Source organism: Agelaius phoeniceus, chromosome 3 (assembly GCF_051311805.1).
Source record: "Agelaius phoeniceus isolate bAgePho1 chromosome 3, bAgePho1.hap1, whole genome shotgun sequence".
Classification (NCBI taxonomy): domain Eukaryota; kingdom Metazoa; phylum Chordata; class Aves; order Passeriformes; family Icteridae; genus Agelaius; species Agelaius phoeniceus.
This window is the reverse complement of record NC_135267.1, coordinates 82,953,830-82,981,146: the sequence shown is the minus strand read 5'-3', so window position 1 is coordinate 82,981,146 and position 27,317 is coordinate 82,953,830. Positions and strand designations below refer to the sequence as shown.

The 27,317-nt window shown below is 38.7% G+C and overlaps 1 protein-coding gene across 1 annotated transcript in view; it reads right to left on the bottom strand.

Annotated features, from left to right (window-relative positions):
* SMYD3 (SET and MYND domain containing 3) overlaps positions 1-21,837 on the bottom strand; it is a 379,752-nt gene extending 357,915 nt beyond the window's left edge. Inside the window, exon 1 of the mRNA XM_054629904.2 lies at positions 21,620-21,837. Within this exon, the coding sequence (XP_054485879.2) occupies positions 21,620-21,783 (164 nt within the window). The 5' untranslated portion in view covers positions 21,784-21,837. The remainder of the gene's footprint in view (positions 1-21,619) is intronic.
* Positions 21,838-27,317: the final 5,480 nt, after the last annotated feature.

The window sequence follows — 27,317 nt, the reverse complement described above, 5'->3', positions numbered from 1 at the left end:
ACAGAAGGGCAACATAACACAAAATGCAAGAGATAAGCAGACTACATCACCACCAAAAACATTTAACCACCACTCGTTTAAATGCACTTTGGAAGCAATTTGAAGCCATGCAAAGACAGTCAGAGTACTTTAAACACTTGAACTAGATACCAAGATAGAAATTCCAGAAGAGTTAAGCAGCCAATGAAGAAAGTGAAGGGAAGGATTTGAACAGTCCCAACCACAGAAATTATGTACCTCCAATGCAGCAATTCGAAAAACCTGTAAATACAGCAGAACTGATACTGAGAACAGAGCCTTGCATAGGCTGACTTCACTATCCTAATGGAATAACCCCTCTGCTGGTTTGTTTTAAATGGATAAATCCTTCCATTAAATATATTAGCTAATTGTAATTTTAACCAGAGAGCAACCAATATCTCCCTGAGATTACAGGAAAATCCACACAGCTCATTAACCAAGTAACTACTTTTACTGCCATAATCCTGACCACTAAAAATCAAGATGCATCTCTCAATCAGGCTTGTTTCACTCTAGTTTCATGAATCCAGAATATGTCTGTCTAAATCAAATTGATCTAAAATTTGGACTAAAGACAGGAAAAGTAAAATTCAGATGAATACATACATACTGGTTGTCAGAAAGCCACATATTTACAGCAAGCTTTTTTTAAGAACAAATCTTGCAGTTTTGTAGCCAAAATGTGCAGTACCTATATGACCATAAGCCTACCCCTCCAAAGAATTCAACATTTCCTCTTTCTCCAGCAACGTGCAGGTGTTTAAATGCCAAAAAAATATATCTTGCAGGTGACCAGATCAGCTGGTAACCACTCTTCAGCTACATACATAGAAAGTGCTCTTCTTGAAATCCTTTTTTGCACAACAAACTCCTCTACCCTTGCTCTCTCTCAAGAAAGATGATCTGTGCATGCCCTCACATCTCACCCCTCCATCCCAGCAAACTGCAGCACACATGGTCCATTACATTGTTGGCCAGCGTGCTGTGACACCCCACTCAAAATAAAGCACACACATCCCTCCAGGCAAACTTCTCCCCTTAATGCTCCATCTCAGCTACTTCAAACTTTGTATCTAACAGCTCTGCAAAACCCTGAGCAGAGGGGCTACCCCACCCTGAGCCTGATGGAACCCGCCTTAACATGGTGCCATTCTACTTCCTTCTATAAACTTCATTAACAAAACAAGCCATATTCTAACAAGAAAAATACCTAGGGAAAAAAACCTTTCAAAGTCTAAATAAAAGCATGAAGGCCCTAAGTAAGGAAGTATTTATTAAAGCCCCCACACTGGCATGAATTTCAATTCATGTAAGGTACAGTTAATAAGACCAATTGGGAGGAAGATCAAAACAGTAACAGTAGGAAAAAAGTTGTGTATTTCCATATCTTCAAATTCTTTTAAGTATAATCAATAGATCATTCTTTGAAAAATACCTGCAACAGATATCTGCCATAAATTAAAACCAACAAAAAGTACAACTTTGATTCATATTTTAAATTTGCCTCATAGAGAATATTTATTAATTGCACTTATAAAATATACTGCTAACAAGCCTCTGTCACACAAAGTATTTAATATCCATGCAAAATTTACTACTTTCATCAAAGAAAAAAAAAATACACCTCCTAAAAATACACTAAAGCCATATGACAAAAACTACACATTGTTTGCATATGACAAACATTACAATCTTTAAAAGAATATATAAATACTTCAGACTGACTATGAATCTTGGAATTTTATCCGTTTACTTGGAAGAGCTAACACAATCATAGCAGCAGTTGTGGGATGCCTAGAAAGTCCGTCAAAATCTCTCATTAATAGTCACTCTAAAGACTGATTACAAATTTAAATCTGCTTTTTAAGGAAAAACAATCCTGCTTCAGTGGAAGAATGACCACATCAAAGTCAGTCATTATGTTCTCACAAAGACAGTTTTCTTAATGAAAGGAATTAAGAAGAATAATCTGAATATATTTAGTCTTGGGCAATAAATTTATTACCCAGGATTAATGTACTTAACTTGAAACAGAATTACCTTTTTTTCTTTTCCTACTATTCTAAGTACACTTCTGAAAATGTCTTTATTTTGTAATTGCAGATGACCTTTCACAGGCAGTCTCAAGTCTGTTTTTTTAAGTGCAGTACTGTATTTAAAATATCAGTTGCACAACAAAAGAAATTCTAATATTTGGATACAAAGTTTTCTCTGGCAAACTGAAGCTGCCCTTTCTAAACCAGAAAATCCTCGTGGGACTCCAAACCTTGTCAGCCACCACACAGTGCTGTAAGGGCCACCAATACACAGCCTGGTGATGAGCCCCATAGAGGCTGCATCACCGTGTGAACACCTGACAAACAACTGGGCATCCGAGGGATGAAACCCCTACAATTTAGCAGTTAGAAGCAAAGCTCCTAACAGCAACAAAAGGCTAATTAGGGCTTTAAAAGAAATGCTATTCTTAGCATAGAACACTATTTCGGTCAGTCTACACTAGTTGAAATCTGAGTTTTATTCTACCAAAACTACTAAACCCTTTTGTGTTTTGGAACCAAACCAATCCAGTTTTCAGGCTCAAGATCCATAACTTAGGTATAGAGCTAAGAAATAATAAAGTTTATTTCTACCAGTTGTTTTCATCAGTTTCCAAAACATTCTGAATTTTGAACAAATATGAAAATGCACTAATATATTTATACACATTTGAAAGTTACTGGTTTTGCTCAGAAGTAGACTTCTAACAAACACCAAACTCAAAGGTAACACAGTTTGAAACTCATCCTTTACTTTTTCTTGTTTCTCACATAAACCCCATACCAAAGAGTAACTGGAAACCATAGTCCAGATAATTCTCACTACTCTGTGCCCTGCTGAGCACCCAAAAGCCAGGTCAAGTGCCATACTGCTGGCACCCAGTGAACAGCACAGCCTCGCTGCTGACCTCTTATTAAAACAATACCCTGCTGGTTTCTCCTGAGGAAGCCTTTATTCATTCATTACAGGTACACAAGAAACAAATTCACTGCTCACAGGGTTTTGAAGAAACCAAAATTGTCTCCCATTCCCATCATTCAGATCAGTAGACACACTGCATGTGATGGACTATGAATACAGATGACTTGCAGCTATTAATACATTTTGGAGACCTCCCCATAATCTTTGAATAAATTTGCATGTATTGTCATTGATTTGGATTGGTCTTAGGAGAGGACATCCATAGCATCAGCTTAGATAACAATTCTAGTATGTAAAATCAGACATGCATGAACTACCACAAAAACTCACGTAAAAACTTACCATTAAAACTCATAACTGACTCTTGGAAAAATGGGATCCATGCAACATCAGAAACAGCTAAGGAAGTTGTAAAATAAAGACAATTTAACAAACAGACCCAGGACAATTTGCATGTGATGAAGCCCAGATCCAATATCTAAAGGAAGTAAACTCATATGTTCATGTACTAATTAAGAAGAAACAAAGCATGGTTTGCTCTGGTTTTTTTTTAGTATTACCAAGACAAAGTTTCTGGATAAGAGAGGACAGCTTGAGGCTTTTAACCACATTGCACCAGATGGAAATGGGCAATAGAAGGAGTGAGCCATCAATCTTACCCTGCCCTTGGGCCACCAGTTACTGCCAGGCTGCAAAGCCCTAGCCATAATGCACATACCCAGTTCTTTATCTCCACTTAGTTACAACAAAACAGGGTTTCTTAGACCTCCCTGAAACCATTTCCTGTGTGTCATTCCCACACAATCTACAGCAATGCATTTTTTCCCAGTGTTACTCTTGAAGGCCAGCTGAAATTTCCTATTGTTTCTGGATACTCCAGCTGGGCTGCAGAGGGGAAGGTTTGGTATGCAGAGTCTACCTTTACTTCATCAACAGTTCTAATTCACAAACATTTCTGGATGCAATTACAGGCAACTGGAAATCAGTGCAGTGAGCCATGACAGATACAATGCTCACACTGTTCTGAAAGACAAGCAGCAGAATAAGATTTCCCCTGTCAATCCTGAAATAACACAGCATAGTGGAATGACACAGGGCTGAAGGGTACACTGCAGTCCTGCTACTTCCAATAAAGATATTAGTGGGGTGGGGAGAGAGATTTGTGCATCTTTGGGGCATACCTTTAAAGGACACAGGAAATAGAAGGATGCTTAGTACAGCAGGAGGTAAGTAATGTATTCTGCATTTTTGGTTCTATTTCGTTAGGTTTTGGTGGGTTTTTTTTAAATAGCATGTAATCTGGGGTGCCACTAGGCATCATGTAAGAGAGCTCATTATGATAGCTCCAGAAGAGGTAATATTCCATTGCTCACTAAAATTGGTTCATTCTCTCAATAATCAAAACACAAGTTCATCTATCCTCTGCAGAGGCAACAGCAGCCTCATTTGGTTCCCCTCGGCTTTCAGTTTTTGAGCTTACTCTGCTGTGGACTCCTGCACCCCACAAATCTTTCCTTAATATGCCAGGCACATTGTCTTTTAAAAACATATCTCATTTTGCTCACAAATTATTTTAAGCTAGGTTCCCCTACACTTCCAGAATGTAACCAATTACAGCTGAAAAACACTTCCCCCCTTATAATTTACTAGTTAGCAACAGATGTCCTTCACCAGAATTGTTACCTTTTTTTTATCATTTGTTTTTTCAGAGTAGGATGCTACTTGTTACCACAGAACAGCTGAAGAATACATGATGTTATTTCATGATGCAAACTAGTCTAAGGAAAATAGTTCTGAATTGCAAAGTTAAAGCTAAATAAAAGTTCTGTCCTTCTCTATGGCATGCTAATTTATTTTTTTTTCCAGTATATATGACAACCTTGAAGAAAGAACATCTTTTAACTACAGCTGGCACTGAATTGACTCTGGCAGAAGGTAAGACAAAACTCCTGCAACATTCCACTCCCTTAAAATCCATACACATATAAGAGATCTGTGAGCAGAAAGAAAAACAGCTGGTGAATTCTTTTTATATCAAATCAATCTTTCCTCACACAAGTAAGTGACATGATCATATAACTGTTCCACTCTACTCTGTAAGCTTTAAATTAATTCTGAGCCCCCAAAACCATTTCACAGAAAATTCTGTAATCACTAAAATGATCACATAGAGACAAATTATGGGAAACATACTCAGTTATTCATAGCAACCACAGCTGATATATAGAGATTTTGTACATGGCCTGTTACAACTGAACATGAAAGACTGTAATACCACCTAATTTTTACTTAATAAAATCCACAATTTTTACTTATTTCATATAGCAACAGAATATGTAGATTTTATATCCCATCTCATGTATCCCAAAGCAGGAGGGGTTTTAAGTAGAATCTGCACAGCTTTTTCAGAGCATAATCGATTCTTCATAATTCCAGTTCTTTGAAGTCATTTTGTTTCTCATTAGCAAATTCATCTCTTAGCTGGCAGAGTATTCAACAAATGCATCAATCATCAATAGCCAGACCAAAGAAATAATTATTTCTCAGATAGATACAGACCTTTAGGTGATAGTTAGTATCTACAGTAGTTTTAAACACTTCAGCATAAGAGGTTCCTGGTTTAAGACCCCAACAACTGAGCATCTTCTAGTCACAGAGAGACTCATAGTCATTGTTCATATTCTGCTAAACAATTCCCAATAAAACAGATCTATCATTGGAAAATAATTTTTCATTTCAGTGTTGACCATGCTTCCTCATTCACCAGAAAGATAACCATTGAGGGTACATTTACATCTGGGGGAGAACCTGCAGATTAAAGCCAGTGTGCCTGAACACAAGGAACTGACCCCACCTTATCTGATCAATGTGATTGGAACCCTTCTTATCTTTCTGTTTTGAAAGTTCTTCTCCTTTCCCAGGGGGTTGGGTTTTTTGAGTAATTCTGCACAACTAACCTCCAGAACAATGTCAGCCATGCAGTGTCATAGGATGGGATCAACCACAAGGAAGGAACAAAGATACTTAAGGACGACTGCTATCAATAGTTACTTTGTTACTATGAACAAGTAACATATACAATTTATCAAAATCTTTACTTGCTGTTAGAAATGAAAAAAAAATTGGCACATCTGAATACATAAATCATCTTTTCTCAGCATTAGGATATTTAATATGCCAACATTCAGAGAAATAGTCTAATATCTTTTGATAGCAAAAGAGATCCACATTTTTGTATCAAAAATGTTATACAAAATAGTTCACAAAAGCAGAAGGGGAAAAACCCTAAGAAAGAAATCTTCCTGTATATAAATCATGTTTTAAAATTCAAATTCTAGGCAAAATCCAAATCCACAGTCCAAGTTTTAATCGGCAGTAACTTTAGCAAATTAATTATTTAAAGATCCTACTGTTCTGAAAAATGCTGCAGGCTTACATTTAGGTCTTCTGCAAATAAGAGGAGAAGAATTTAAGAGGGAAAAGAAAAATGTTGAAGGGGCTAAATTAAAAAAAGCAACTCCAAAATATATAGAGATGTAAAGGATTTATTTTTCTTGCGCCAGGCATGTGAAATGCACATTTCACTAGTACTGTAACAGATGTTCCAAGTTCTCATGTACTCTTGAAGTATAATTTTCCAATTCATTGCAGCACCTTATAGAAATGAAATGGCAAAAGTAAGCATTCATTTCCTGAAACTAGAGTTCAAATACTGATTAGGTCAGAAATGAAGTGAAATGCCTCAGTCCTACAAGATAACCCATCTCCTGTACCTTATGTCTAAGGTCTAATCCCTTCAGCAGGAGTGGACACACCTAAACACCTCCTAGGGTCAGACCTCGTGTTCACAGAATAGAAAGCTACAAACCTAATTCTTGAGAATGCAAAATCTGATTGCAACTGCAAAAATATCTTTAAAATAGAGCATAATTTCAAATTTCAGATTAGCTGAAGCACATGGAAGGCATCAACCAAAATTAGTGTTGAAGAACACCAGCTCCTATTCTGTTGGAGACACACAAGTGTACTTTGGCTACCTAGAAAACAAAACCAAAGTATCATGAAGCTGCAGTTAAATTTTGGTGAGTCTCTCTTGCTTTTCTTGCTGCTGGCCATTTTGCAAGTGGGTAGACAAGCTTCACTTGTAATTTCTCCCTTTTTTTAGTTTTAAACTTATCTCCACAGAGAAATTCAACATCTGTCAAGAAAGATGAAGTTGCCTAAGTCTTACAGCCTAACTAAACACTGCTTTTGTGTCTGGCACTGATTTTTTTAATGATCATCTTTTCAGTGAAACTGAGCATGCAATTAAAAAACCTAATCACACTACTAAGACTTTTTAGACAAATTAGCTTTTTTAGTGTTGAGTATTTAAAGAAAGTTTAGGAACAATGTTAGTCAAATGCAACTAAAAATTGTCAATTAGGTAAAAAAAAAAGCAAAACAGAATAGTGCTTTTGCACAACATAGAAAAGCAATCTAATTCTGGATATTGGTTGGTTTAGGCTTGGGGTTTTTTCCTACAATTAAGGTTATTGTAAATTAGGCTTTCTCCAGGCATATTTTAAAGTCCCAAACATATCTATTCACTTCTTCAAACTATATTAATCCTCTTGAATGTTCATTCCCTGGGCTGCTGCTACCTGTGTTCACCAGAAACGGCTTCTCTGCACAACATCCTGGAAAAATCCTTCATCTTATTGTGAAACAACTTTGTTTACACAACAAACCAGGACACATCTGCCCTCCCTTTGGAAATATTTCGGCTGTAGAGGCCCCAAAAAAAAAACAAGGCACAGAGGGCTTTGGTCATTGGTGAAACCCCAACAGCTGAATTCAAGTGGTGAAAGGAAAGCACAGCTCCTGAAGACAGGGCCAGGCTCTGCTTGGAGCAGGTAATCCAAAAGCAACATGGAGCACCCAACCTCCACACCCAGCAGCACCATCACACATGACCTAAATACCACTTGGGGGCTTTAAAGCAATGCACAAGGGCAGCAGCTGCACTGACCTCCCCCAGCACAATTAAGCAGTTTAGTCTTTAGCATAAGGAGAAGGGACATTTGCTTCCAAGTCCACTGCTGAAACAGGCTAAGGAACAGGACTGAGTATTGGCAAAGCATCACTCCTCATGGACAGTTCTATAGGAATTACAGCCACATCAACGTACAGTGTTTATGCTGTGCACATTTCAGGGTCGATTTTCTGTCAACGAGGCTTTGTCAACACAATTATGCAAAAGATGAAAAACTAGTACAAAGCAAGAAGAGAGTCCAAATGTTTTTAATGTTTTTCCAGTAACTGCCATGACATCTTTAAAACAGAAAAAGATGTAACTTGTATTTAAAGGGTTCCTCCAAAAGCCCGATATTGCAGCCAACACTGTACAAAGCTTTGTGGTAAATCTCATTAAATAACAGGTCTATTTGATGGCCTACCACCAACATACTACCTTGCAGAGTGCCAGCAGTAACTGCACTGCTTTAGTAGAAATTTATTTCCTCAAATGCACACGATATTTATTTGCTAAATATAACCTCAGTAACTTTAAAATAAAAATCAAGAAGAAGAAATGAATGGATTTTTAAAATTAATTTAATCTAAAATTTATTGGAAAATAACTTTGCCAGATTAAAACCTAAATTTTTTAAAGGCTGTTCAAACATAGCTTATTTATTTCCACTATGAGGTGGGTTTAGGAGAACATAATTCTCCTAATTAAAAGTAATCCAGATTTTTTTATTGCACAAGAACGATACATAGGCATAAAAAGAAAACACACCCAAACCAAAAAAAAAGCACTTTTGGAAATTACCAATTCTAGGAGTCATAAAAGTTGAACAAAATTTAAACCTTTTTTCTGTCTTTATTCTAACAGGAGATAACTGCAGGGGTGAGTCCACAGAGATTTTATTCTTCCTTATTGTGAGCTCACATCCCCAACAGCAGTAAAAAGGAGATACACATGTCAAGGACAGACTTTATTTCATAGGTACAAGCCTAGGAAAAACTGGAGGTCATTAATTTTCACCAGTAAGAATGACTACTAAGGACTCACCACGAGGTAAAGACAAAACACCTGCTTTAGTAAAAGCTACAATGAGTTTGTGGTAAAATTGGAGGCATTTCAAAGCTGAGAGAAGTTTTACTCATAGAATGGGGCAGGATGGCAGGGGAGGAGAAGGTTTCTGTTATGTAGTCCTGGGAGAATGCACAGCCTGGAATGACATTCTTGAACCTACAACCACTGATTAAGCATTGTCTTAAGGCAAAAATTCTAAACAATGCGCTTAAGCATGCATTACGGTTTGTAGCTAAGTTATTATCTGCAATAAACTGATAACCATTCATTAACTTCAGAGCATAGGAGACAACTGGCAAGCTATTTCATGCCTCAAAGAATTTACAACAAAAGGGAGGCAAACACACAGTGCAGGTGACTTTGTACTGGGAAAATAAAATGAATATTTAAAAATGCCATTACCTTCAAGTTGTAAAATGGATCGACATGGAGATGTTCCAACAAATGCAGTTTATAAAACTGATTCTGAATCCTTATGTGCTATAAGCAGAAAAGTAAGTATAGTCTTTCAATTAATATCAAACAGATATTAGTAAAGAACCTTTTACTGAAAATCAATATTTTAATATTAAGGCCTATATGAACAAGTACCAAATATGTGCTTCACAAGTAACCCTAACTACAAGGGTCATAAAACGGTATGTGTACTGACAGATACAGCCTGTAAGACTCCATGGGGGAGGTTAAAAAGAAGATATGAAAATTAAAAATTAATAAGTCTACAGTGCAGTGGTTCTGAACAGATGTATTCCCAAAGTCACAACTTCCAAGGCAATCTCTAAGGACAAGATCTTTGGCTAACACACTTGGGCATTCTGTAAATTATTTCATCGGCCTCAAAGCAGATAAGGGGAAGGAAAGCTGCAGCAGTGACCAGAGCCCTATGTCAGCTCCCCACAAAAAAAGCCAAACATCGCTGTATTCTGTGCACACCAAACACTCACATTGCTGAGAGCTACTTGTTCAAAGACAAAATATGTCCTTTAATAATTCAACTCCCCCTGACACTCAAAAACAAGATAAGAGGCTAACACCAACTTTGAAACAGGATATTCAGAACTGCAGGTAACACACATTCATTGGTACAGACCGTGATATAACTGATGTGCTTTTCTGCCACCAGGCAGCATCACCACCCCGATGGCAGGATGAAAACAGCCCCAGGCTCTCCAGCCACATGCCTTGCATTGAGGCTTTCATCTCACAGCCCTCCTGACCAAATAAAAGACAACTTTCTACTGCCTAGCTCAAAATCTAGCTCCCTCCACGCTACTTTGCCTACAAGTTCATAGAGATTTTTTCAATTAAAAAAAAATCTTGTCTGTTTAAACCATTTCTACCCTCTCTGTAAGATGCCTTTCGACTTCTGGAGATTGAAATCTTGTACAGAAATTATCAACCTCTTCCCAGTCCTGTATTTTCCTTGTCATTTTTTTAAATGTTCCCATGAGTCACACAAAGAGTCATAGCCATATAACTTTCCAGGGAAAACTAGGACTTCAGGTCTCACCTTTCCAAGTCTCTGAGATTTTTACACAAAATCCAGAAAGTATTTTTCACAGCTTTTCATGCCATAAATAAATTGTTAACTTCAGCTTCCACCTGCTAAATTTTTTCTTGTTGTGGTAATTGATTTATACTAGAATATCATCCATAGCAGACAACTTGTTTAAAAAACTGTTTTGTTCTTCCCTTATGATCAGTTTCCCCAGAAATAGTTAATATCTCTTCTGCTATGAGCAGCTCTCCAGGTTATGTCTCCTGAGTCCATTTCAAGTAAACAATTTTTCCTACTGACATTTTCTTTAGTCTGTTGTAATTCACATTCCACTGGCCTCTACTGTTCCATCTATGGTATCAGTTAAGCTGCATTTTTTTCCCCCACACAAAAACTTTCCTTTGCCAAGGACAAGCAAGTTTCACAGCTTTTGAAGCTGAAAGGAACAATCATAACATCCAGCAAATTGCATGGGCCATAAAGTTTTGCATGGCAAAGCTTTCAGCTCTGGCACAATTAGGATGTATTTTACCAATTTTAAAAAGCCATGTTAATTCCAAGTATACACATAAACCTGTTGGTGTTGGACTATTTCCTAGTGGTACTATTAAATTTATAGCAGATATGCTTTCTGCTGCCTATAATCACTTTTTAAGATTCTTCAAGTGAGTTAAGGCCAAATATTGTCCTTAAGGTGACATACAAACATATAATTTAAATAATTTTATTTTACATTCTATTTACAACTTCTAAATACATGGGTGAATGCAATAAACCTCAAATCTCTCTCAAACAGGTAATCTAGGAAAGACCTTAAATTTAACAGGCAAAACAAAGTCTCTAATCCTCCAATTCTGTATCTGAACTACAAGATCGTCCTTCATCTGTCGTGGTTCTCATACATGCATTAAAATATACACATCAGCTGACAGTATCTTTAGTTTTATACATGAGAAAGACATTTAAAAAAAGAGGTGAGCACAGCCATTCTTTGATTTTATTGACTCTTCCTCTCCCAAGCTGTGTTCAATGTCCATGCAGGAGAAAGGAGAAAAATGACAACCAGTCCTTACAAGTGGGTTCTGACAAGTAATGTGACATGTATTATTGCAAAGGGAATTTCTAAAAATGCAGTCAACAGCACCAGAGAGTGATAAATGCTCCCTGAAATACCAAATAAAACAAACACCACCAAAATAAAATCTTGAAAAATCCAGTAACTTCCTAATCAATGAAAAATTACTTGAATATATAATTCGGCACACACATACCAAATTCCACACATTCATTTATTTTTTATCCTAAATTCCATAAGGGGCATTAAGTCAGCACTAATGACTCCAACCTGTGTCATATTTTATATACATGTAACAGCATTCTCCTGACAGTACACTTTTCAATAAAAATGTGAATCCAGTAAAACAACCCCATTCCAAATTTTCACAAAGTCTTTAGATGGGTCTAATTATTTTGCATACAATGCTCAGCAAGTCTGTACTCCTTACAGAGTTTCATTTAAAACTGAATTTAAGTAGTTTTGACATATCAGAACACAGAATAAAGCAGTAATCACATAAAACAGTCAGTGCAATTCAATCAAAATTACTGCCAAAGCAGCAAAGGGTATTAATTGGCAGCAAAACCCACATATAAGAAATACACGGACTGACTACACGTCTAATAAAATACTAGGTCTCCATTGGAAGTGGCAAAATTAACTTCTTTCAGCACTGGGTTGCTAACTAAGAACCTCTATAACTTTTCTGCTATTTTTTATACCTGTACTCTTTTTAGTGCTCATCAGCACAATTCATCTACTTTCTTAGCCACAGAAAGGGACACTCTATAGTAAGAGATACTTACCTAAGTATGATGTGCTTATTTTGTGGAACAAAACCAAAATTGAAACAAACAAATAAACAGAAGAGCCAACATAATACTGTTGAGGATCTTACTGATGATAAAATAGATTTCATTGCTGTAGCTGTTTTACACCTGATATTATACATATCTTGTGTGGATTATTGCACAGCCTCTTTCTCCTGGGGCAAAGGCTTCAGATAAATCAATCATCACATACTGAGTTTCATACAGTATTTCAAGAAATTACTTCCATGGCTATTCCATCTGTTGTGCAGGAGTATCAACTAGTATGACTGTTTTAATATGACAAGTGGATAAAATTCATAAATAGCTGAATAGCCAGTCTCATTTGCTAAACCAACATAGATGCTTATGACCATAAATCTCTGAAGTGGTTTTCTGTCCCACTTCATTTTTTCTTTTAAATCCTTCAATCTGTTTTTGCTTTTTCAGAAATCTGGACTAAGATACTTTCAACAGCTGGAGGACTTGGAGTCAATATACCACAGAAATCAAAGCCAGCTACAGAAAGAACAAACCCACACCAACATTCACTCAATTCTTAAAATATGTGTATCCAGAGTTTGATTTAAAAAATCTTAACTTTTTTCCAAATGAAATTAAAGTGTAGTGTACTAGCCTGGCATAAACTTTCTCATCCCATACAACATTAAATAAAGATTTCGAACACAATGATCTGCAAGGTGGAATTTATTTCTCACACACAAGTTACATAGAAATGGAGGAGATAAAATCTATGAGACACACTTTTATACACAGGAAGTCTTCCTTGGTATGCCACTTACCTCAAAAGGAGTAGCAGGCTCTACTTCTGTGATAGAAAACAGCCATGAGCCCACAAAAAGAACAGGGTCATAGTTTATCTTACCAGGGAGGAGTACTTAACACAACAGGGAAAGAAAGGGAAAACAAAATCAAACAAACAAAAACCACAAAGACACAAACAAACAAAAAAACCCCCACCAAGACAGCACTCCAGTCTGAACCTTTATGTTAAAGTGAGCTGCTTTCAAGCTCTTGACTAACAAATAAAAACAAGTTTCTGCCTGAGAAGCACAAAATACACCGAATAAGTATTTTACCCCGAGAAACACAGACAGTTTATTTCATGCTCAGTATTTCCTGAGACAAATCCCTCCTCCCTGAGGACCATACATCACTAAACATCTCAGCTTCTTTCTCCCTGTTCTATCATGCTCCTTCCCACAACCAAGAATGCCATCACCAAAGAAGCTGTCTTTTCAAGTCACCAGTGCTCACTCCAAGCAGTTCAATTAGACATTTGAATTAGATTGTATAAATGAGCCATATTTGGGTGAATTGTGAGAAGACATAGTTTATAAGACTGATTTTATTTCCTCTTTTTATTTAGTGATGTTCTTTTACTCCTTTTCTGCACTTCTACATCTTCTGTGATTCTGAGATCATAACCACTCCTACTCACACCCTCCTAAGTAGCAATCAACACACTTGCTGGCTTTTTTGTTTTGAATGCTTAAACCAGATGACACAGGCAGCACACAAACACTACATGAACAGCCAGGGCAAGCCTGCCCTGAGTGAAGCCAAATTGTGTTTCCTACCTATTGACTGCAGGATGAGGAACTCAGAGGCCAAGAAGATACTTCAAAAAACACTCAGTCTTTAATTTCAATTTAAGCTTGAACCATGAAATTAATAGCAAAGCAATCCCTGAGCTGAAGGCAGCTAGCAGTTATGATGATAAACAGGAAAGCTAAATATTGCATGAACAAGAGATTGCAACTTGAGTTGGCATAGGAATTACTGGTGTTCAACCAATTGTGTCACTTGACACCAACCCTACAGTCATCAGGACACCCTTGGGAATGATTCAAAACTTTTGCTTGGCCTTCAAATGAAGTCTCCCAGTCAGCCACAGAGGCACTGTGAGAATTGTGATTGCTGGAATTAAGCACAGATCCCAAAATGAGTAAAATCAGTTTCAAAAATAAAGTCAGAAAAGTTGACAAACCCCCACATAACCAAGACTTCAACTGCAAGTGTCTGCAGCATTTCTTCTGCTGAAGTGAAGCTAGAATATGCTTCTGAGGATGTAAAATATTACTGAAATATGGCTTGGTAAAGAAATGAGGGTGGGGTCTTGCGGTCCAGGACTAGACTGGACTACAAGGCAGAAAACATCGCCCCCAACACTAACAGGCCAGTCAATCCTGCACACCTGAAAGCACTTCTCCTAAAGACATCCATAAGAGCTCAGAAATTCCTCTAACTGTCCTTCTTAGTGTTTCATCTTTAGCTACAGCAGACTAAAGGCCAGCTGCTACCAGACTGCACAGCCCTCCCCATCAGACCTTGACCCCTGTTCAATGGCCACTTCAGCTCTGTTTCCCCAGCAAGAGCTGATTCAAGGGCACTAAGACTTTTCTATTTTGGAAATGTTTTCTGCCACTTCATTTCTCTGCACCAGTGTATCATAGGTCATATAAGCAGCAAAGTGTCAAATGAGAAGCAGAAGGGGCAAGCAGGAAGGAGAACAAGGACTCGAGGGAGCCTTTTCAGCAGCTCCCAGCCAGCACATCAGGTAAGTTGTCATGCATAACCCACTTTAAAACATGAATAGCTGGGGTGGAGAGACATGCAGAAAATTCTATCAGCCTCACCCATTTAAATTTGGGTAATTCAAAACACCTGTTGCAACTGGTTCTGAAGACAAGATTCTTCAAGGGAAAACAGCATCATTCCACACACCATACAGGCAAAAGCACATAGTGGCTTTTGAGGACACTTAGTGGAAGCAACCACTAACAATTCATGAATTCCAATACTTATGTGCAAGATATCAGTAACAGTTCTTAAAAAATTTAAACAATAAATTGCTAATACAGTACAAAACTTTGAGCAATTTACACATAATTAAAAACTTTGGGAAATATCTGGAACTAATTGTGTTGTTACATTACCTAGAGGTTACCATACTTAATTCACTCATGTTTTCCCTTCTAGTGCTGATTATAATTTTGCACATTTTGCTGATTATAATTTTGTACTTGCACAATTACAGTTCAACCTAAGGAAATGCATACTAAAGACAATCCAATCCACAAACTTATTTTCATCATTTTATCAATAACCACAAGCAAAGAGTATTTATGCAGAGCATACTAATATTTTAAAACTTTAGTATTAGGGACTGCGCCATGCAGAACAGAAACACAGTATCAGGTGTGCATTGCAGATCCACAGCAAAACCTAAATGGAGTAAAATCTACAAGAATGCTATAACTTAAATGGTCAGTCACAGCTTGACAGGACAACAATTTTGATACCATACCTTTCAAATTACAGAGAAGTATAAGCATGAAAATTGTATACACAAAATCCCAACACAGTAATAGCTGTAGGGCCCTTTAAAGCATGTCTAAAATTTTCATTTTCCATGAATGACAGGTATGGCAATAAAAACTCTTGCCCTTGGAGAATTTATTTTTAACAATGCCTCTCCCTTTTCTGTTTCTCCTATTATTAACAGGAGCAGAGCCAGGTTGGCAGCAGCAGACATGAACAGTCTGGAGACCACAAGGCAGGAGAGGAAGGGAAGGAGATTAGCAGTGACCCATATATTACCTAAAGCAAGCCCAGAGTATCCAAAGCAGTGAAGAGGCACCAATTGAAGACCAAAATACTGTCCAATGAAAAGAAGGGTTTACAGCTAACAGAACCTGAATTATACTCTCAAAACAAGCCTCCAGGATAAATAAACAGTCGGTCAAAAGCACCTACCAAGGGATATTGCTAACAGTAACACACCAAACTCCTGACCACACAATAAAGGGTGCTGTGAGGGAAGTAAGCCAAACCAACAGGCAGGCCAGAACAACTTCTTATGAATACTATCCTGAATGCCAGAGCTTCCCTCTTCCCCCTACTTCAACCTGACGCCAAACAGAAGGAATGGGAGGTGGAGACCATATACATAATGGTCTCCATCTGCTCCAGACTTCTCTGGACAGGACACTGCAGGAAAGCACAGTCTATGTCTTCACTCTCTCACAGAAGACTTTCTGGCAGCACGGGATAGCAGCCTGAAAGCCACTTCTATGGCTCCAGCTGGCGTGAGGGCAGAACAAAAAACATTTCTATACTGCTTTTCATAAAGTTGCTTGAACAATATGGGACTAAGTTGAGATGGGGAAGGGAGAGTCTCTTCTAAGGAAAATGCTGCCTTTTTTCAGGCTGTCATCCAGCTACAGAGAGAAACGTTACTGGTGGTGGTGGTGTTCAATTTCTCAGGTTTTGGGAAACATTCTCACAAATGTACACAGAACCTGAAATTATGATACTTTGTATAGCTTCTGTCTCACATATAATTTTGTTTCACATGCTTGGCTCTTAGTTCACACTTCAGGTATTTCAAGAGTCAGTGCCGCAGTTTCACTCCTAACTGTTAGGATGCTCCATCAAATTATAGCATATTATTCCCAGGATTATCCTATCCCGGAAGCACAAAAACATAATTGCTCCTAATACTTACAATGTGATTAATAATATTTTTTATATTCCTCTACTCCACAAGAAATTATGCATCTTGAAAACTACTTGAACTCTGTCTAGAATTTTGACTGGCACTGAAGGGACACGAAACACATCATATATCTCACATTTTAAAAACCTTATTGACATGGCACCAAGTCATGCTGACCAACTTTATTCATTTATAAGATAAGTCTAAGAATTATATTCTTACATATCTTTAAGGAATTTAAAAAACGTTGTTCCATTCTATAAACAAGGTTTTATGGAAATACAATATTCTACAGGAGGGAAAAAACCCAAAACATCTTTTTATACGAGCAAACTATAAAACATGGATATTTGGACATTGTTTTATATTTAAAGAACTATAATACTTAACTATCTCCATTTGATGACAACTGATGAAAAGTTAAAAGTCAAAGAATGTATCATCAAGTATTCGTTTTCCACACTCTAGAATCCCTGTAGAACAAAATATACGTATACAAGAACACCTAGAGCAACAAAACAGGATGTTTTCAAAAAAATTAGCCTAAATTTACATCTATTTGTGCATTAACCAGCAACAGAAGTATTTTTCAGATATAAATACAGAGGTAATGTAGATTTTACAGCCTTTTGCATTACTAGAAGCCGCACATATGCTAAACATCACATAAAAAAAGAGCACCCATTAGCTTGCACCTAATCACCAGCAAAGCTGGAAGCAGCAGAACTCAGGTGCTGTGCTGTAAGACACCCCCTGGTTGGTGCTTAAGGAAGCATCTTAGCTACTGGTGAACGAGAGAACCTTCATGGAGAAACTCCCATTGCTGGAAAGCCAAAATGATGAGCGCCTCTCCTCTCCTGACTCCCTGCTGCAGCGTGAAAGGGGCACACCTGAACAGTTAACAACCAGCTCTCCTCAGGCAGAACCACACAACTCTAAAACACACAGTGGTAGGAAGGATCACGCAATCACAGCCACCCCCCGGTCACTCTCTCAGTCAAATCCTGCTTCTCTCCACTTAAAAAATTCCATACCATGGTTAAAACTTAATGGTGTTTTTGTACCTTCGGGCTGCCAATAACTTTGACACTCCACACTCTAACAATGTCAACTTTCATGATGATGAAATAACTCAACATTGTCTTAGTAGCAGTAATCATATTAGTAGGAATAATAATAACAAAGTAGCCAATTTAAGAGTGTGTCAATGCTGAAGACACAGGACTGAATGTAAAGGTGTTTCCATTTGGCTATTTTTAAATCAGGTGAAATCAAGCAAGGAGCAGACAATTACTGTCCTGTGTTTAGTATACTGTAATCCCCCAACTATTCAGCTTGGTTATATTTCCCATACTGCAATAATGTTTGCAGTCTCATCTTGCTTATCACCACTCCTAGCTTTCCCCCCCCCCTTTTTAAATACATTTAAAAAACTTGTAGTCATTCAAAAATATATTCATACTTCCCCTTAACCCACTTCCAGAGTCTGAACCTCTGACCTTACCCAAACAAGAAACACTAATGCCTTTTATTTCATAGTCTATACATAATGTTATTCATTACTTATTTTCATATATTCGTTTTGCTTGAAGGTGTAAATGTTATAGCATTTTGAAACAGGGTGGTGTTACCTCTTTTCTCCTACTTTTTCTGGGACTCAGATTCTATAAAGTTTGTTTGCTTGCTCCTAAATATCAACTAAGACTTAAATATTCTTGCAGTGGATTCTTGCAACTACAAGGCATCACAGAAATGTTTTGTGAAAAGCAAACACCAAAGATATCACTGACTTTCATTTCGATTCCCCATCTATAACAGGGTTGGGTTTATTTTCAATACAAAATCTGAGAATCAGATCAACATTAAAGAGGTATTAAACCATGGAAGAACCCATAAAGAAAACTTTTAATTAGTAAGAGGAAAAAAAATCTTTTCTGTTGCATTCCCCAGGAAATTGTTGGGAAAAAATAGGCTGGCCATTCAAATTTTGTCACACTACAGATACTCTTCCAAAAAATGTACCATCATGCAATACATCATATTTTACTAGACACTGCTTCCATAGAAATACACACTGCCAGTACTCTATCAAAACTTGTATTTCAGAGCAAATCTTTATTATGTATCCTATTTCAGGGCAGCATTTTTTATAATTTCTAGCAGAATACCATTCAAACAGCTAGGCTATCATATTAAACCATCTACAGCAGAGCATTTCAGCCCAGCCTTGTATAAAGAAAACCAGCATGAACCTCTTCATTAGAAAATACAAGATTCTATTTGAAGTAAGAAACCACAACAGGGAAGACAGTGACAAAAATCTGCCATCTGCACTACATATGATGTAGACCTAAAAACAATGACTGAAAAATTTATTGTCACTATAAAGACAGTACTAACAGCCCAGTAAAATAAGGAAGGGCTGATAATCTTTCTGCCATTAGATGCACTAAGTATATATATATATGTAACGTGTGTGTATATATATATATGTATGTATGTTCTTGGATATAAATACTTCAGCACTTTAAATCTGCAATAATATTCACTTTAATTGAGGCAAGACTAAGCAGAACTACTGCACTATCTGAGCTTTCCTTTCTAGAACAGCAGCAAACTGCCCCCAACAGCCAACCTTACCCTTGCTGTAGGAATTTGACCAAGGTCATAGAGTAAATCATCACTGTCACAAGCCTGTGACCCCAAATCCCGGCAACACCATGCTGCCTCTCAACAGGCAGTCCAGAAGGAAGATACTCTGCACTTCACTACCCATCTTCAGGCTCACCCAGCACTTCTCATACAGCCTAAAACTGCACCAAACAACATTCACTACTACAAGCAGAGAGACAAAAGTATAGAATTACACATCAGTGTAAAGCCTCAAACATTAATTGCATATATGAAAGGATTGTTAAAACACCAAATCAACGTTAAGAACTAGACTTTTTTTTAATTTGTGTTCCTGTACTGCCACCTAAAGATCAGAGTGAAAAACAGGAACAGTAGTGGACAACATGACTTTTATCTGCATTCCTGGAAGAGAACAGTAAGGTTTTTCTGATACCTCACTGAAAAAAGACCACAACAGATTCAACCAGATCAAAACCAGATTGATGACACAGCTCTATTTCACATCACAGTTCAGCAGTACTTGACTAACTGCCTAATTTCTATACATTTAAAAAAAAAAATCTCTGTATTTATGTATAGATATCCTTTAATTAGACAAACGTCAGCTTGGACAGTCTTAATCTATAAACTCTGTCTAACCACAGCATATTTTGCAAATGAAGAGAGACTGGTGGAAATATATTTTTTACTTCCTTATTTACTTTTTTAAACTTTTAACTGCTATCACTATGTAGAAAAAAAAAACCTACACACAAAATTAATTACCACAAATTAATAACCTCTTGTGATACAACAAGCTGGTAATACCATTCTTTCTCCCAACAAAACACACCTGGTTACACACCTACATTCAAACACCTCCGATTCACTTTTATTCCACCTGTTGCTGCACTCAGCCTGTCCTCTGAAGTCTGCAGCCTCTCACAACTTGAAGCAGAAAATGTTCAGTCACCACCCTGAAGGGCTCTGATGTCACAAGTCAGACTTAACAAACATAATAGCTAAAAATCTTTTGAGCTTGGTGTTTATTTGGGTTTTTTTGGAGGAGTTTTTGTTGGGTTTTTGGTTTGGTTTTTTTTTTCAATATGCTGAAGATGCATCTTATAAGATGCAAGCATCACCTGGAAGAGATTGTCAATTTTTTCTTTGATTAAATGAGACCCATATTCTCATGCCTGTAAAGGACATGAAGCAAACCACCTGGACTGTTTCTACCAACAAAACTTCAAATATTTTCAAAATAACCCCTTCTCCACAAACACCCCCCCCCCCCAAAGAAAACCCCCACAAAAAACAACAAAAATCAAACGAAAGCAAAAACCTAAAAAAGGAAGGTTAGCGGTATCGAATTTTCTCCTGTCTCTTCTTCATGTCTCGGCAACTACACAGGGGTTTGGCTCATCTAGCAGTATGTTTCAGGTACTAATAAATACATGTTCCTTTAACAGCTCGGCCACAGCCCAGCTTGCTGGGAAACCGCTCTAGTTTAAAATCCCCTTTCGTTCGTTTCCTTCTAAACAAACACAGCAAGTTACCATGTGTTTGTCAGTTTCCGCAAACGCGGGAGGAAGGCAGGCATTAATTTACAGCATGTCTCCAAGCCCCGTGCTCTTTAGGGGGATAAACCCGGCCTGGCGACACGGAGCTCAGGAGGGCCGGTGCCTCGGTGCGGGCACAGCTGCCCCCGGCCCCGAGCGGAGCCCGGACCCTCCCGGCTCAGCGGGAACACTGCGCGGAGCGGCGGCACCGCACCGAGCCACGGCGGCACTGCCGCCTCCCGCCAGCCCGGGAAACCTCTCCAGGAACAGCAGTGCCCGGGAAGAGGCGACATCCTCAAAACAGCCGCTTTAAAAAAAAAAAAAAAAAAAGCCCCCAGTTAAAAACAGCAGCAGGAAGCTGCAAGCCCCGCACTTCAGCCAGCACACAGCCGCGGGACTCGGGTCAGGGCGCACTCCCGGCCCGCGGGCACGGCACGGCGCGGCCCCGCCCCGGCGGAAGGGGCGGCGCTGGCTGCGGAACGGCGCGTTCCCGCCGGTACCTGCGCAGGCAGCGCTCGCACACGCTGCCCAGCTGCTGCTTGCTGAGGACGTAGGCGAAGGGCACGTCGCGGTAGAGCAGCTCTCCGGGCCGCACGCTCCGGCGGGAGCGGAGGCCGCTGCCCTTGCCCGGGCTGTGGAACCGCTCCAGCGCCGCCGGCTCCATCCTGCCACGCGCGCCGCCACCGGAGAGGAGTGCGCGGCCGCCCCGCCCGCCGGCACGTGACCGGGCGCGGCCGCCGCCATCTTAAATCAGGGCAAGGGCGGAGGCGGCCCCGCAGCGGGCAGGAGCCCGGCCCCCAGGGATAGAGCCGGGGCTGCGGCATGCCCGTGTCCTGAGCCGGCACAGCCGCACTGAGAGGCGCAGGCAGCCCTTTGCCTGAAGAGGCAGCTAATAATGCATATCACAGAATCCCAGGGTGGGTCAGGGTGGAAGGGACTACAGTGCGTCATCTGGTGGAACCTCCCTGCTCGAGCAGGGCCATCTCAGAGCGCATTGCACAGGAATGCATCCAGAGGATTTTGTACATTCCCAGTAAGGGGGACTCCACAGCCTCCCTGGACTATCTTCTCCAGTGCTCAGTCACCTGCACAGTAATGAAGCTTTTCTTCATGTTCAGGTGGAACTTCTGTGCATCAGTTTCTGCCCCTTGTCCTATTGCTTGGCACCACCGAGTACAGCCTGGCTCCCTCACTTGAGATCCTTACATCCAAAATATTAAACAGTTTAGTTAACAAAGGAAGGGACGTGATAATGATTCAGTCAGAAGACATCCCCAAAAAGGACATTATATTTGTGAGCTGGCATCTGGATGTATTTCTGGATCTCACTGTGGTCTGAATACAGACTGGGCCAGTAGCTGCACCTACGCTCTGGTGTTGCTCACTGAAAATGCACCCCATATCCCAGATTACTTTTTGTCAGAACCACGAGTTAGAGACACCAGATAAATGACAACAGAAAAAGCAAAACTTGCAGAATTAAATATTAACCTGAAATGCTGGTGCACAAAGCCTGTGAAATAAGTGCTTTCTGCATGGGTCTGCATAACTTTCATTCATTTATGAGATTATACTCATGATGCAGGCTAAATGTGCTAAACTGCAGATCGACTTTGTCTGGTTTTCCTTGTCACGCCTGTAGAGGGAGGTAGGGCTTGTGTTTTGGAAAGGAGTCTCAATTCATGCTGTCAAAGAACACTGAGACATAGACCTAATAGTTCTGCCAAGCAGCTGTGCTAAAACCACTCAGTTTTGTTCTCAGTATCTATTATTTCAGTGTGCAGTTGTTATCATCCAAGTTGCAACAAGGTAATAAGGAATGGCAATATGCATATCTAAAACAGTGCTATTAGGAAGAACCAAGGTACCTAAAGCCAGAGGATTCTCACAAAAAATATTTTTTGGCATTTGCTTAATGCTGCAATGATGTAATTCATTACCAAGAGAACTGACAGCAATCTAGCTGTTAGTGAAATCATTATGCCTGTTACTATGCTTATCTTTAGCTCTTTTAGCAAATTTTTAAAATGTGTTAAATTACAGTGATACTCTGAGTTTCTCAAGAATTAACCTTAGCAGTTATTAAAATATTAGGCAACTAGCTCCATATTTGGCCTATATGCTTTACTTCTTCACCTATTAAATGTTCCACATTTTCCTGTCTATGCTATGTTTTAGTTTCTAAGCACGCATCACCCAGAACCTGTACCAAAAACAAGCCCAGTAATAACAGAAGTTAACATCTGCCTGTATTAGTGGATAAATTTAAGTAATGAATGGTCAAACAAAAAGCATGAACTGAAAGGCCTACCCATGAACTGCAAAAAGCACACTCAGGGAAGAGCTAATATAAATATACAATACCAGATGTAATTTTCATTATTTTCTGTTTTTTTACTTGGCAGGTTTTCTCACTTGTATGTCCAGTAACACAAAAAGACCTTGCAAAGTACAAAAAACACATCTGAGGGAATTCCAGTCTTCTGTCTCACTGACACACAAACAATATGAAAATCACAATCTTGAACAGCCCAGCTACTCTAGGAAGATTTAAAGTATGAATATCTGAAGATGGGACTTCCATCAGCTTGGCATAAGCTGTACAGGAAATAAGCTACAGAAACTTGAAAACAGCTTTTAGTTGACATTTCAAGTGATATGAAAACATAATTGCAGTAATAGAGATCTTCTGTGTAGATAAGCTTTCAAAAACAGCATTGAACATCTTAATGCAGTGTTGGATATTTTGACTTCTGTGTGAAGGGCCTGAAGAATTTATTGTGGATATCTGTGTCTACAGGTTAGTGACAAATCTGCCTAGGAGGGCCATTCAACAATCTTTGAGCAATGGTGATCAATGGAATGCTCAACTTAGATGTTTTTGGACTCATCAGTCTGAATTTTCTCGAAAGCATAATGATAGTAGGGCTGTATATCCCAGTAAGTGCTTATTTAGCCCAGGAATATATTTAGTTGAATTTAATCCCTGTTATCAGCATGGTATTTTTATATGACCAAGTCATACATGGACCTAAACAGGTCAGACTTCTCAGCAGCTGTTTGAAGTGCATGACACATTCTGGATGGAAGAAGCTGTCAAGGAGTGTAATGAGGGCACTTTTGAAGGAAATATCACTTAATTGTGGCTGATGCTGCTGAATTAGTCATACATCCTTACTGCCAGGAGACACCATCATGAAGCTTCAGCTCTTGTATCTCAGGACGGCGTGTTTTACAACGTGAATTTAGAGAAACAGCTGCAGTAATGAAATAATTCAAATTCTGCTCCCCACTCATAAATGTGCAATAGCCATTGCAAACAACACAACATGGATTTTTTTTTTCTGGGACCAAAATATGGCTCAAAACACAAAATGTTAAATTTTGGATTGTACAAAACCTGTGTCACTAACAGCATAGAATAGCTATCAATTAATTAGTTGAAAGTGTGTAAGGACAGACAAATCTTTTATGAACATGTATCTCTTGAAGAGCTCTCTTCACTTTCAGTGTTGGTGTGCTAGTGAAAAATTGATTCTAGAATGTTAAATTAAAAATCACTGGAGAAGCGTTTTAAGCACAAATTCATAATAAATTTCATATAGATTTCATCTGTTAATTTTTTTTACTGGGAAGTTTACCTAACCATTCTACTTTATTTGTATCTTCCCTGCCCCAAACATGTCAATTTCCTTCAAATGACAGAAGCAAGCTCAGGAAGTTCTGAGCTGTTTGTCTATTTGGGGTCGTATCAATAGGATCAACCACATCAGTGCCTTACATTATGAGTAATCGACTCTTTCATTTGGCGTATCTGAACTACTCCTAATTTCCCTTGGGCTTCCTGTATGTTGTGTTCTCTCTGCTGGGGACAGTCAGTATGCCTATTTTTAGCAGTGACAAGTTAAACAGCCCACACAAGGAAAGATGCAATAGCTGTTAAACAAGGATATGACGTGAGCAAATCAACATCTCCCACTGACTTATCCTTTCTGTAAAAGTTACTTGTTATTTCCTTTTTCTCAACATCTACAGAAGAAAGGTATGGCTTTGCTAATTAATGTCTTACAAAGCTCAGGTCAGAGTTTTCAATCTGCAGCCCCACAGATTGTGTTCAGTCTGACAAAACAATTAATTCAACATGCTTCTCAGGAAGTCTCAGTTTCTTCCTATCACATTTGCACATCCTAAACGGTACCACACAATCTGTTTCTCAAGTTTCATGCTGATATTTCCATCAACATTATCATTAGCCTGTAAGGCTGAGCTCTAATTATTAAAATGTCCAATGCTGAACAGGTTTACAGCCAGTACGGACACATTCCACCTTAACAACCCCTTATCACAGCATCTACTAGATTAATTACTGCAAGGTCACAAACACTTCTTCTAGATCAAAAGTGAGCTGACTATAGAGTTCAATTTAACTGACCTAATTCCAAGCAGCAAAATTTCTCATTAACTGGACCAAGTTTGTTTCTGTCTCTATTTGTGTTTGTTATGATTTAAATATAGGCAAGTAGGAAGAGCTTAGGCAATTGCTAGCACAGTCATAATTTTATTTCCCAGACATATGGCACAAGTGATGAGGGCCACTAGAAAAGACTTGGCATCTCTAAAGTTGCAATCGATATATCAGCTATGATATACTGATGCTTTAATAGGGAATGCCAAACACCATTTTTGGGCAGCTCCTCAAAAAAACTGGAAGAGTGAGAGCAACACTTAAAAGTGTTCTACTAGATAGTGCATCACATGCGGTTCATCTTTCAGAGGTTCACATATTAAATCAGTCTTGAAGAAAAAAAGTTACGCAAAGGAAACAAATACAAATAGTACAGCATTGGTTAAAAATTGTCATCTGATTGCAGGGATTCCATACTGTTGTCTCCTTATCACAAAAGTTTCATACCTTCTTTTCTCTTGAGCTGTTCCTCCAAGCACTGACTCTTTTCTTCTTCACAAAACAGCCAACTGACTCCAGTTTCTTCTTAACCAGCCACCCCACTCTTTTATAGCACTCTTCTTCTCATTGGTTACAACTGTGGCCTGGCAAAGTCAGGCCTCTTCCTAATCTTTGCTAATTGGCCCAGCTGCAACTCCTTAGGGGTAAGATTACTTTCTACATTTTCTTTATTTTCTTATATTCTATCCCCCTACAAAAAATGGTAACAGAAATGTATGACAAGTCTTTATGTACAGTTGAAATTTTGAAAGTGAAGTGAAAGTTCAACATTATCCTACAAAAGCTAAAATCCTGCAACTGTAGGAATTACTGAGTGGATAGCATAAATTAATCAAATATACAGACCTACCTAATTTTCACTCCCTGTGTATTTATTCATATGCAATAGCCATTTTCACATTTTCAATCTTTTCCATGAATACTAAAATCACTTTTATAATGGCAGGCATTTCTCTTTTCATTTCACATTTGTGATCAGGGCTAAACATTCCTTACACTTAGCCTTAATGGTGCATTTCTGTTGAGCAGTAAATCTCATTTCAAGTCCCCAGTTATGCAATATTCCTTCCACTTACAGACTCCTGCTGCTAGTCTGTATTGGATGATTAAGTGCTGCTTTGCAACAGTATCAAAATAAAACAAATTTCTTTTTCTCAGTTCGTGTTTGAAATGTTATCAGCACACAGTTGAAGAAATTTATTTAGACAGTGGTGGTCTTACATTTCATGTACAGAACACTTCTCCTGGTACGTTGGAGGTGTAAGACATCTTGCTGCAACAAGAGCAAGGTGTTTTGATTCAAGGTGAGGAGGGGGAATCAGTCCAAGAGACACAGCAGTCTTGTAGACCAGTAGATAAGAGAGTTACCATCTGATGAGACTGGAAAAGGTGGAATTGCTTCTGTTAATGCAAGGTTGCCATTCACTGACAATTAACAATGACTATTTCTGAAATAGTCAGAGATGTAAGCAGAAAGGAAGCCTCAAATCTTGACAACCTGCACCAGAACACCAGCAAGGCTCTGAGGCAGACTGCAAATTAAGCCTCAGCCTTTCCAGGAGTTTAATTGTAATACTACAAAAGCTCAGCAGCAGCTTCCAGAGGAAGCTGCAGCCTAGCTAGCAGAGTGAACTGAGGCTGCTCAAAGTCACTTTGTCATCTGCAGCCAGAACTGCAGGAGGAAGACAGAGATGAATGCTTATCACATCTATACCTCACACTAACCTTAATAA